Genomic DNA, 12,909 nt, shown 5'->3' on the forward strand with positions numbered 1-12,909 from the left:
ATCAAAGTTACGGACTAACATGATGACAGCACCTTCTTTGAGATGAAGTTTGTGCAATGGCATTCCAGAAGGAGTCAATTGATTTAGGAATTCCATGGGAGAATTTAGTGCCTCTTCAGGGTCATCACAGACAATGGAATCAGCGCTGAAGTTTGTCTTTTCTTCCCCAGGAAATGCATCCAGTATCTCATCGTTGATCACAAATGTGGATTCATTATTTGGACATAACATGGCTCGTTGTGCCAGCGCATCATAGTTTGAATGGATTTCGTTAAAATTACCGAAAACAGCCTCTGCTGAAGAAATGTTGTCTTCCACACAGATCGGATCAGGCAGTCGAATTAAATCTGATTCAGGAATTGTTTCCGCAGTCCCGTTTCCAACCGACAGTGACCATTTTGAGAATTCTTCATCATCATTAGCTCTCATGTATGTGTGTGTATAGAGGGCCGTCTTAAGGCATGGGCACACAGGGCAGTTGCCCAGGGGCCCCAAGTTGCCCAGGGGCCCCACGATTCTAGGGGCACCATGCTACCATATTGTTCATGAGAGATCTCTTGGCAGAGTGGATAATTACTCGACCTCTCGCTGGAAAGGCCTGGGATTAAGTTACGAAATAAGACTGTAGCAGATTACATTTCATTTTATATGCAAATGGTATAATATGCATTAACCTTATTTCATTAAGATTTCCACTCATTTATGCACTGCGTAAAATATGAAACAAGTTTCACTGTGCATCCCGATTGCCATTTGTTGAATGACGTCACGCACTTCTTGTTGAAGTTGAGTTTAAGAGTCTAATTATCGCAAATAATCTGGAAGAATTCCCATGTTTTAAACGTGTAAATGACTGGAAACACAGTAATCTTATTGTTGAACATGAAAATGGAAAAGAACATCGCAAGTGCATGATGGCATATTTGATTCGGCATAAAGAAACTGGATGTGTAGATTCTTTATTAATCAAACAACAGCGCTCAGAGCAGGAATACTGGCATAAAGTGTTGACACGTGTGGTTTCTGTCATTCGCTTTCTTGCCTACAGAGGTTTGGCATTTCGTGAAGAGAATCAAACTATTGGGTCAGCAAAAATGGAAACTTTTTAGGTATTCTAGAGCTGTTGAGTGATTTTGACCCTTTTTTGGAAGAGCATCTCCAACTGCATGGAAATGCTGGAAAGGGAAACCCATCGTATCTATCGGCAAACATTTGTGAGGAATTTATTGAATTAATGGGTCAACATGTTCTTTGTGCTATTCTGGAAGAAATAAACGAGTCAAAGTATTATTCAATAAGTGTGGATTCCACTCCAGACATCTCACACATTGATCAACTGACATTTACCGTCCGGTACATTCGAGGATGTGAGCCTGTGGAGCGTTTCATCAAGTTCATCCCCATCTTTTCTCATGGAGCAAAGAATCTCGCAGACACTGTTGTGGATTTCCTGAATGGGAACAAAATTCCGCTATCAAACTGCCGTGGTCAGTCGTATGACAATACCTCAAATATGTCTGGACGCTATACTGGATTGCAGGCACGGATCCATCAACTGAATGAGTTCGCCATCTACGTCCCCTGTGCTGGACACAGCCTCTACTTAGTGGGACGAAAAGCGGCAGAGTGTTGTCTACAGATTGTAAAATTATTTGACTTTGTTCAGCGTCTGTATTCCTTTTTCTCGGCTTCTACACATCGATGGAATGTTTTGGCATCATCTTTCGGAAAATATCATATTGGGGTCTTGCGTCTGTCTGACACGAAATGGTCGTCACATTTTGATGCTGTCCATGCTCTGCATAGAGGTTTTGAGAGAATTAAACATGCACTGGATTCGGTATCAGCTGACACTGACCAGGAAGTGGACACAAGGCGAGAGGCAGAAAGATTGAGCGAGAAAATGGAGAACCTGGAAACGATTTTTCTGACAATTCTTTGGAACGACATTCTCGAAAGAGTGAGCAAAACAAGTAAGGTCCTGCAGTCAAAAGATGTGGACTTACTTGTTGCCATGAATCTTCTTGAGTCTCTGAAAACGAATCTTCAGGAAATTAGAGACAAATTTAGTGAATATGAACTGAAGGCCAGGAGTAGGTGTCCAGATTCGGATTACAGCGATGTGAAGAAACGGGTGTGAAAGCTAAGTGTACGTCTTACTATGTATGACGGATCAGAAGAAGAGATACTTCTAAACAAAAGTGAAAAGTTCATGGTGGAAACATTCCCTCCTGTTCTGGACTCTCTGAACTCTGACCTGACAAAAGGTGCAGATGCTTATACATGGATTGGAAATCTTGTTTTCCTTCTTCAGTCAATTGAAAACGATTGGTTCTGATGAGTTAAACAAAAAGTGTGAACACTTGGCTAATGTGTATCACAAAGACCTTTATTATGGTGACCTTCTCAATGAATGCCAGCAACTCAAGCACTATATGGTTCTTGATGAAAATTGTGAGACTCTCCCTGCGTTGTACAGAAAAATAATTTCGGACAACTTGAAATCTGTGTTTCCCAATGTTGAAATTGCACTCAGAGTGTTCATGTGCATGGTGGTGACCAACTGTACAGGGGAACGTTCAATTTCAAGATTGAAGCTTACAAAGAATCAGCTTCGCAGCGCAACGCGGCAGCCGGTTTGAACTGGCTTTCACTCATGTGCATGGAAAATGACGTCCTGAAGACAATTGACTCCAAGCCAATTATAAATCAATTCTCTGCAAAGAAATTTCGTAAACGTTTGCATTATAATAAATAATTCGTACTGTACCATCTCCGTCTGTACGGTGTACCAATTATTATCATTTTTATGTTGAAATGTTTTTTTTTTTCAAGGCTTATGTTATATTGTTCAAAAGTTTGTGTTGATTAATCCTCGCTTTACTGCATGTTTTTTTAATGTTTAAACATTGATTTTGTTGAAAGTACCAATAAATCTATAGGTTTCATTTTATTGACCGTTTACATTTTTATTCCCGTGGGTGGGTGGGAAGGGGCCCCAGTGGATTGCTTCGCCCAGGGCCCACAATGCTCTTAAGACGGCCCTATGTGTATATATGTGTGTGCGTGTGTATATATGTGTGTGGGTGTGTGTGTGTGTGTGTGTGTGTGTGTGTATATGTGTGTGTGTGTATATATGTGTGCGTGTGTATATATGTGTGAGTGTGTATATATGCGTGTGGGTGTGTGTGTATGTATGTGTGTGTATATATATGTGTGTGTGCGTATGTATACATGTGTGTGTGTGTACGTGTGTGTGTGTGGATGTATATGTGTGTGGTTGTGTGTGTGTGTGTATATGTGTGTGGTTGTGTGTGTGTGTGTATATATGTGTGTGCGTACGTGTGTACGTGTGTGTGTGTGTGTGTGTATACATGTGTGTATATATGTGTGTACGTGTGTGTGTGTGTCTATATGTGTGTGGGTGTACGTGTGTGTGTGTGTGTGTGTGTGGATATATATGTGTGTGTGTGTTTATGTGTGTGGTTGTGTGTGTGTGTGTGTGTGTATGTGTGTGGTTGTGTGTGTGTGGTTGTGTGTGTGTGTGTGTGTGTGTATGTGTATGTGTGTGGTTGTGTGTGTGTGTCTGTGTATATATATGTGTGTGGTTGTACATGTGTGTGTGTGTGTGTATATATGTGTGTGGTTGTATGTGTGTGTGTGTGTGTGTGTATATATGTGTGGGTGTGTGTGTGTGTGTGTGTGTGTGTGTGTGTGTGTGTGTGTGTGTATGCGTGTGGTTGTACGTGTGTGTGTGTGTGTGTGTGTGTGTGTGTGTGTGTATATGTGTGTGGTTGTATGTATGTGTGTGTATGTATATATGTGTGTGGTTGTACGTGTGTGTCTGTGTATGTATATATGTGTGTGAATGCATGTATGTGTCGGTATATATGTGTGTGGGGTGACCCCACTAGTTTGAGAATATTGCTCCAGGTGTGCTCCTATGTGCATATTCTCTCCGTATTTGGAATGAGGCACTTTCTAACATTCTTTACAGATCGCAATTTTCCCAAGAAAGTCTCTGCAATGTTCAAACAATCTTATGTTGAATGCAGTAAAACTTCATCTGAACAAGTGATGAATGCAGTGATGGAATTCTCTTCGAACCTCTCATTGGTAGCTTGCTGTATTTCAGACTTTTAAATGAAACCTTTTGTTTTACGACTTCGTGAGATTTTCTTTTTGGTGTTGAAATTTGGTGTTGAAAATTCCAGATGTGGGATTCTTTCGATGTAATTGGGATCAAGCTGAATATCTTGATGAGCTTTTTCAACTGCCTTTTGTAATTTCTCACCAGTAATCCTTAAATCCTTCACTTCACCATGCAAATGTATATTCAGTGAAGATAAATCGAAACTGATGATTCTTGAATTATCCATTAATGGTGCAATTTCTTCCCATGCTCTGCTCCAAACCTCGGGATGACTGACAGCAAATGTTTTTTCACCAAATCTGCTCATAGTTTCTTCAAGTATTTTATGGACAGCACTCCTCCAGTGCTGGGAAAGGTTTAAAGAGGGTATTGTTCCAATATTAAATGTTGGGATAACATCAATTGACGTGGGCGGGTAAAATAGCAATTGTGCAGAAATGCTCCCAAATTTTCTTTCAATGTATTCTGTGAAGACGGAGTTCTTCAACATCAACTTCAAGATGTTGTGGTCGATATGGCATGTCACTTTCTTTGGAAACTCCACATCTACAGTTCTACATCCACGAACTACAATATTTTCTTCTATGTTGTATCGATACATCTGTAGAGATGTCTGCTCAAGGCAATGTTTCTTCGCCAAAACTTGCTTTGCACCTGCAAGGTAAATACAAATCAGGGTTAGTGATAAATATTGCAATACACACAGGTGGGGGATATAACTAATGCAAACATGTAAAAGACTGCAAGGTCAAACCACCATAGACATATTTCCATACACTGTGAAGAAAAATTGAACTTGCTATAATGCCTTTTAAAATGAATTTTGTCATTTACACCACTCGCACACCCACTCACTATGGAAGTGGCAGGAATGGTCATTCCTCTTTGGGGTAAATAGCTCACAGACGATCTATGGTCGGGTCTCAATAACTTTGGGTGTGTGTCCATTGACCACGTTCCTTGTGGAGAGATCGCCAGGTGGTTTAAGCATTCGAGCAAGCACTCCATTCAAAACCGTTAAGGAACGGCTGGCTTGGTAAGCACAAGCTAGCTGCTTGGTAAATGAGCACAACCCGAGCTTTCTCCCTTTCAGTTCCGTGTTGAACAGAAGGAGCAAGTTTCAAAAGTTCACTACGAAAAACGCCACGTTAGCGCCAGGAAGGGTCATGTTATTAACCCAACACTTATGGGGTACCCAGAGTACATGAGATCTTCACTCAGTGAACGATCTCACACATGTCAGGATTCCTCCAAATTTCTTTATTTAGTGCTATAAAGAGCATTAGCGACTGTTTAAAAAGCTAATCATACATGTTTGTGGTTCATAATATTCATGACTGTTCAATAATGTTCATTACTTCTGGTAGAGGCCATTGCTCCCACGAAAACGCCGTAATAAGCTATTTATATACGTTGACTCACCAGAAAACGCCTTGAGGGAAGTGGGACATTAGTAGTATTCATATTGTTTTGCAATAACATTAACAATATGCGATTTATCATTAATTTTGTTATTAAAAGCGTCTTTGGAAAAACGTCACGATAAAGCTAACTTAATATGGCTATACACCTCAACACGCAACCCATTGACGGCAATGGCGGGGAAAACCTGCTCGGGGAAGAAAACCCCCTTGGGGAGGGGGGCTGATGAATGCACTACAACCTTAATTATGTAACCCTTGGTCAATTTCAAATTTGCTGTCAGGATGATTTGGATCTTTTATAGTGCATAATCACTGCAGATGACTGACGATGAAATAGGAAGGATGAGACTCAAATGAGGAAACAATGATGGATTTGTAGTGGTTACCTTATTCACTTGTCACGGTTAACTTATCCGCATGTGACGGTTACCATTACAATGGGTTTGGTCTAACCCACGCACACAGGCGTTTGGTTGTGTCGTCGTGACGCACGCGCGGCTGTTGGAGCCACGCCCTCCGAAGAGGGTTCTTGGTTTTATATAAGCCGTTACGACTTCCGTTCGCTCGCAGTTGCTGGAGATTTCTGTACAATAAACAACCTTTTGTACCCAACGAAATGGCCTCTTCTTATCGTCTTTGGCAACCGCTAAACTGGTGACGCCGACGTGATGGCCTCTTCTTATCGTCTTCGGCAACCGCTAAACTGGTGACTCCGACGTGATGGCCTCTTCTTATCGTCTTCGGCAACCGCTAAACTGGTGACCCCGTTGCCCCCGAACGTATTCGGGGGCCAAATGAACACGGCAGGATTGCGACCGCAATTTCTTCCACAACACCTAAACTCGAACTGCCGGAGTTTTAGCAACGACGAGCGGCCATGTGGTTCACGCATCACGCTCGGTTCCTCCTCTACGACTAGAGGGGCGAACCAGCTCCGGGACCCTCCGAAGGAACGCCGTTACGGGGCGTTGGCGGCACGGCTACTTCGTCGCCTTCGCGCACACAGGCCGAGTACTGCTGCTCGTCACCTCCGCACACACAGGCCGGGCACGGCTACTTCATCGCCTTTGCGCACACAGGCCGAGCACCGCTGCTCGTCGCCTCCGCGCACACAGGCCGAGTACTGCTGCTCGTCGCCTTCGCGCACACAGGCCGAGTACTGCTACTTCGTCGCCTCCGCGCACACAGGCCGAGTACTGCTGCTCGCCACTCCTACTACTGCTCCTATGGCGGATCCCGAGGCTGATGCTCCTGCAACTACAGCTACTACCGCTGCTCATCTCTTGCGCACGCACGGCTGCTTCGTTACCTTCGCGCGTACTGCTGCTCGCCACTCCCGCAATTCCTACTGTTGCAACTACAGCTACTACCGCTGCTCATCTCTTGCGCACGCACGGCTGCTTCGTTACCTTCGCACGCACTGCTGCTCGCCACTCCCGCAATTCCTACTGCTGCAACTACAACGGCTACCGCTGCTCAGCACCCGCGGCCCGGCTCTGTTCCACCCGCGAACTACGTACACGCCCGTGGCGTGCCTTCTGGGGGGGGGGGGGGGGGTGCATGTAGTGGTTACCTTATTCACTTGTCGCGGTTAACTTATCCGCATGTGACGGTTACCATTACGATGGGTTTGGTCGAACCCACGCATACGGGCGTTTGATTGTGTCGTCGTGACGCACGCGCGGCTGTTGGAGCCACGCCCTCCGAAGAGGGTTCTTGGTTTTATATAAGCCGTTACGACTTCCGTTCGCTAGCAGTTGCTGGAGATTTCTGTGCAATAAACAACCTTTTGTACCCAACGAAATGGCCTCTTCTTATCGTCTTCGGCAACAGCTAAACTGGTGACCCCGACGTGATGGCCTCTTCTTATCGTCTTCGGCAACCGCGAAAGATTAAGATTCTAAATGGCTTTAAAATGTTATTTATTATAGATTCTAAATGTTATCCATTAAAAACAGGATGGATAGTCTAACAATGCCGTCCATAGCAGAGTCTGTTTCATACTTTCGTTCAAGAGGATAGGATGACCTGGGTGGGTATACCAGTTAGCAGTATGGGGAGTTTGAGTTTTTTTGACTTCAGACATCAACAACCGGTTCGTGAATGACGGTTAAAAAAGGGTGAATGGCCAACGATGAACCGATAAAATCCACGTTCCTGTGCCACCTTCAGTTGAACGTCAGGCATTGACAGCACGTTCTCTATATTTTCATTCCAAACAGCATCATTCATCATTCCAATCACAAATTAGCACGATAGTATTAATATATCAAAATACAATGTTAAATCATGATTGCATTGAGATATTATAAACCCAGCGAACCTTCATAATCTGTTCACTTCCGGATTTTGGAGCAAGATCTGTGTCGATTGCATTTCAAAATCATAATTGTATTGAGGAATTTCTGAAACCTCCTACCAACTTTACAACACCAGCTGGGAACCCAAAACGTTCCACAGAAGGTTATTATATTTCCTTTTAGTAAAATATGCAACTGTAATGGTTACAAAATGCTTCCCCATCATGTGACCAGATCCTCAGCTCTGATTGGTGTACGCTTGTGGGGACATACGGACAGACAAACACTGTTCTAGAGGTATTGCCCAACGGGCTGAACAGTTGATGTTTTGTATCCCACTAATCGGCGAGATCTGCATCCGGACCTTAACCAAAATCTTATCGACTTGTTCTTGTCACCTAACCAACTCGTCCATTTTGTCCGAATCCGTCCATAACTTTTTGAAATATCATGCTCTATATCGTTTTTAGACCTCGCTCTCAATGGCGAGAATCACTTAAAAAATTATAGCATTCGGATCTTCAACAAAATCGAATCAATTCGTCATTGGCAGACACCCAACGTGTCCACCAATTTTCGTCTGAATCTGTCCATAATGTCTTGAGCTATCGTGTTATACAGTATTATATCATTTTTGTGTCTTTCAATGGCGAAGAATCACTTCCCGATCCGAATCCAGATCTCGTATCCAGATCCGAATCTTCTCCAACATCAAACCAATTCGTCCTTGTCACACAGCTAACCAAGCTGTCCACCAAAGTTTGTCTGAATCCATCCATAATCTTTTGAGATATCCTACTCATAGGCAAACAGACAGACACACAAACAGACAGAGGTGAAAACATAACCTCTGTCCACCTTTGGTGTAAGAAGGTAAATATAACCTCGTCCACCTTTTATAACCTCTGTAAACCTTCGGTGGTGGAGGTAATTATCATAAAAATAAAAATTACAGCTCCATGTAGAAAGGGATTTTGAATAATTAAAACGAAGTGCATGATGAGTGTCGTAATAAACTGAAAAAACAAACAAAGCTGAAATGGAAAAGTTTCGTATGGAAGATTTTTGTGTGCAACTTGCAGTTCTTGAGAGCAAAAGGAATAAAGCCAAGAAGATGATTCGAAAAATTAAGAGCACGACACTTGTTTCCTTCATTGAGGAAGGAAAATGTTTCTTTCATTGAGTTTCGTGGAAGGTTTCAATTCACATTTGAACATCCCATAACAAAATATTAATAACATTTGGAGATTTAAATTTACCTTCAGAGCTGTCAAATTGCAGATATGCCATTTGATTGTCCTTTGTCATTAAGATGTTGTTAATATCTCCACCACAGATTTCTGCTTCTCTTTGGAAATATTGATGTAGAGCTGCCATGGTGATATTGCTTGGAAGTCCTTCTACAAACAACCACTTTGTCATTTGCATTGGAGTCGCCAATATATCTCGATTATGGAGCTTTCTACTTGAGCAGGCCTTTTGAAAACCTTTCCATGCTGAGAAAACAAGTGCAGGCATGGATCAACACAACACCAATTCTTATCAGTTTGCCAATCATCTTCATAGTAAATAATACCAAAATACATAATTTGGTGTCTTCATAATCCAAATCGTCAGACATTGTCAAAATCGTCAGTCTTTCAGTCTGTCTTTCTGAGGATTTTTGACCGCGATACAATCGGTCGATACTTATCCAATCTCAACCAAACTTGATAGGAGGACTAAGTGTCATACTCAGACATTGAACAAAGTTGCCATGGATACATCAAAGTGTCCATTTCATTAAGATTTAAGTTGACAATCTTAATCAAAGCTCGGTTTAACCGTATGAAAATTAATAATTTTTCAGATGAAAATTGATGATTTTAGACGTTTGACCGAGAATTGATCTTTGACATTTTGGCCTCAAAAATAGTTACTTTCCCCATTCAGTGAGGCACTATGCAATTGCTGTTTAATTTCAAGTTAAAGGGATGAAAATTGACAATTTTTCAGACAAAAATGTATGATTTTAGAAGTTCAACCATAAGTTGACCTTTGACCTTTTGACCTCAAAAATAATTGGTTTCCCAATTCAGTGAATCAATATGCAAATGCTGTTTCAAATTTTTGAAGTCCATCGGATGAAAAATAACGATTTTAGAAATTTGATCTCAAGATGACCTTTGACCTAAAATCAGTAGGCTTCTCAGTTGTGACTACCTCTACAGCTTAGTAGCTATTCATGATTATAGGTTTACAATTGTGACTTGGTGGTGAGTGACAAACAAGCAAGCAGACAGATTGACAGACAGACAAAAACAAGCAAACAATACTTGAAAAAATCCAATACACTTGAAAAATCTTCGAATTTTTTAATATATATTTTGTATCCAGAGTCGAGGCTCGTGTAAGAGCTAACGCATTACACACGAAAACATGAACGGACCCATAACACATACAATAAACGAGAAAGAGCAATTGGAGATTGCAGACCCTCGCCAGGACATGTCTTCAGTGGTTTTTAAGGCTTTTGTGTTAAAACAAATATGGCGGCCTAACCACGTGACCAATGACATCATCATTATATTTTTTTCTCCACCAAAAGGCACGGCCCTCCTATGCGACGTCTCCCTCGGCCGGCCTCGCCCCATCGTGCCCGCTGGCTGGCAGCCCCCGGTGTTCGACACCATCCACAACCTGTCCCACCCTGGCGCGAGGGAATCCCAGAAACTTGTTGGGGCAAAGTTAGTCTGGCATGGCCTCCGGAAGGACGTCCGCGACTGCGCCAGGACGTGCCTCGCGTGCCAGCGTGCAAAGGTCCACCGCCACACCCAGGCACCGTTGGCCCCGTTCACGGTGCCCGAGCGGCGGTTCGACCACGTGCACGTCGACTTGGTGGGACCTCTGCCCCCTCGTGAGGGTTCACCCACCTCCTCACCATGGTCGACCACACCACACGGTGGCCGAAGGCCGTCCCATTGGCGGCGACATCTGCGGCGGAGCTGGTCTTTGGGCAACCACTGCGGGTACCGGGTGAATTTATCCCCGACTCCACGGCTCCTTGGTCCGCGGCACAACAGCGCTCCGCCCTTCAGGAGACCGCCCGGAGGTTCGGCCAGGTGCCAATGGCACACCACGGTTGCCCGCCTTCCCACGTCGCCCCGGAGCTTCGTACGGCAAAGTACGTGTTCATCCGGCACGACGCCCACCGGGCACCGCTACGGCCCCCGTACGACGGGCCCTTCAGGGTGTTAGAGACCGGGGACAAATTTTTCACGGTCGACATCGGCGGTGCCCCGGATCGCATTTCCGTGGACCGACTCAAGCCGGCCCACCTCGATCCGCACCACCCCCCGCCAGCGGCTCTGCCTCCGCGTTGAGGCCGCCCCCCGGCGGTCGGACCCCCAGCCCCGCCACCCCCCAGACCAGCACCCATCGCCAGGGGGTGTTTCGGCCGGGTCATCCGGCTTCCCCGCAAACTCACCCTTCAGGTGCGCGGGAATTCTGGGGGGGGGGGGGGGGGGGCGCGTGTGGCGGACACAAGCAAGGGGACACGAATTCAGCGCACCAGCAGGTGGCGCGAACGTCCAGGCGGGGAACTGGAAGGCATACCCCGCCTATCGACCGATCGGCCACGCCCGGGGACTAGGCGTGGCCTCGGCACATATATGCGGGCTCCAAGTTCGAGCCCGCCCAGTGCTGCAGTTTGAGCTTTCTTAATAAAGACTATTTTGGTTATCAAACGCGTTGTGGCCTACCTCTTTGGCAAGCAAGTTGTGTGCGCAGCACCACACTTCAATGTGGTTTTTTAAAAATTGAAATTCTAAAAATACTGTTTTGATTTTGATGATTTGCGTGTGATATTTAACGGATGTTTTTATAAATCGCGCCCCCCAATTGAAGCCCCGCCCTTAGGGCGGGTACCGTTGCTCGTTATATATAATGGTGATACAACAATTTTTACCGCTTTGCTTTGAAGAACGGGAATGAAGGGGGAGGAGCATGTTAGTATGTCTGGTTGAAGGCTTTGGGTGGTGAGGGGGCTTGAAGCCAGATTTTAATCTTACAGCCGCCATGTTGGTGCTCACCGTCACTGCGATGCGAAGCGAAAGATGCCTCAGAGCTGTCACATTCACAATCGCTATATCGTATGTACTCCCGATGCGTGTATCCTTCATTGTAAAAACTACCAAGTCAACAGTTAAATGGATTTTGAGCCGATAGGTGTTACGGCCTTGGCAAGATCGATGGAGACAGCGATCTGTTGCCTTGTCCGATTCGATCCGATCCTATTCGATTCGGTTGTTGGAGTCTGATCCGGTGCAGCTGTGCAGCGATTGGTGCAGCCGTTTATGCGGCACCCGGGAAAATAACGTTATGCGGGAGTCTAAACCTGAAAATGCTGGAGGCAAAGCTGAAATTGGAAAAACAATATAGCCTATTTTACTCCTGGAGATCCCAGGATTACCCACACAAAATATTGTTGCGATCGGTTCAGCCATTTATGCGGTACCTTCGAACGGACGGACAGATGGATGGACAGACAGACGGACGGACATTTGGTGAATTATAGTAAGATGTAGAAAGGAAGAACTGTAAGAGATTGAATTTTTTTTTTTGAAATGGAGTGATTTGATGAGCAAATTGAAGACAGCCTTTTAAAGAGGAAGAAGAAAAGCATGTTATAATATGCAACAGAATGCAACACTGCAGGGGAAAGTTTAAACATTTTTAAACAAAACCGTGAAAACTATCTGGGAAAATTCCCTGATGTCAGGGCGTAGGTGGATGAAGGATTCCAGAACAGGTTCAGAAGGAGGAACAGAAGAATACAAGATTGACAGCCAGGTGAGCAGAGAACGAAGGAATAGGGAGGTGTATAAGCAATTGTATTAGTACGGGAGGAGGAGCCAACTTTTTAAATTCTTTGTACATATATATATTTTTTTTTTTGAAGGTTAGGTGAAAGTGGATTTGAGGAAGAATGAGATAGGTTGAAGGAGTATGGTGAAAACTAGAATTGGAAAGGTATCGGCTGGAGAGGATTGAG

General features: G+C 44.3%; 1 protein-coding gene across 1 annotated transcript in view; it reads right to left on the reverse strand.

Annotated features, from left to right (window-relative positions):
- Nucleotides 1-4,055: 4,055 nt before the first annotated feature.
- LOC137430792 (uncharacterized) overlaps nucleotides 4,056-12,909 on the reverse strand; it is a 60,629-nt gene continuing 51,775 nt past the window's right edge. The window contains exons 18-19 of the mRNA XM_078782750.1: nucleotides 9,137-9,373; nucleotides 4,056-4,807 (exon numbers count right to left, since the gene is read on the reverse strand). Coding sequence (XP_078638876.1) covers nucleotides 4,140-4,807; nucleotides 9,137-9,373 — 905 coding nt within the window. The 3' untranslated portion in view covers nucleotides 4,056-4,139. The remainder of the gene's footprint in view (nucleotides 4,808-9,136; nucleotides 9,374-12,909) is intronic.

The sequence above is a fragment of the Myxine glutinosa genome, chromosome 7 (genome assembly GCF_964187855.1).
Source record: "Myxine glutinosa chromosome 7, kmMyxGlut1.1, whole genome shotgun sequence".
In the NCBI taxonomy this organism is placed as follows: domain Eukaryota; kingdom Metazoa; phylum Chordata; class Myxini; order Myxiniformes; family Myxinidae; genus Myxine; species Myxine glutinosa.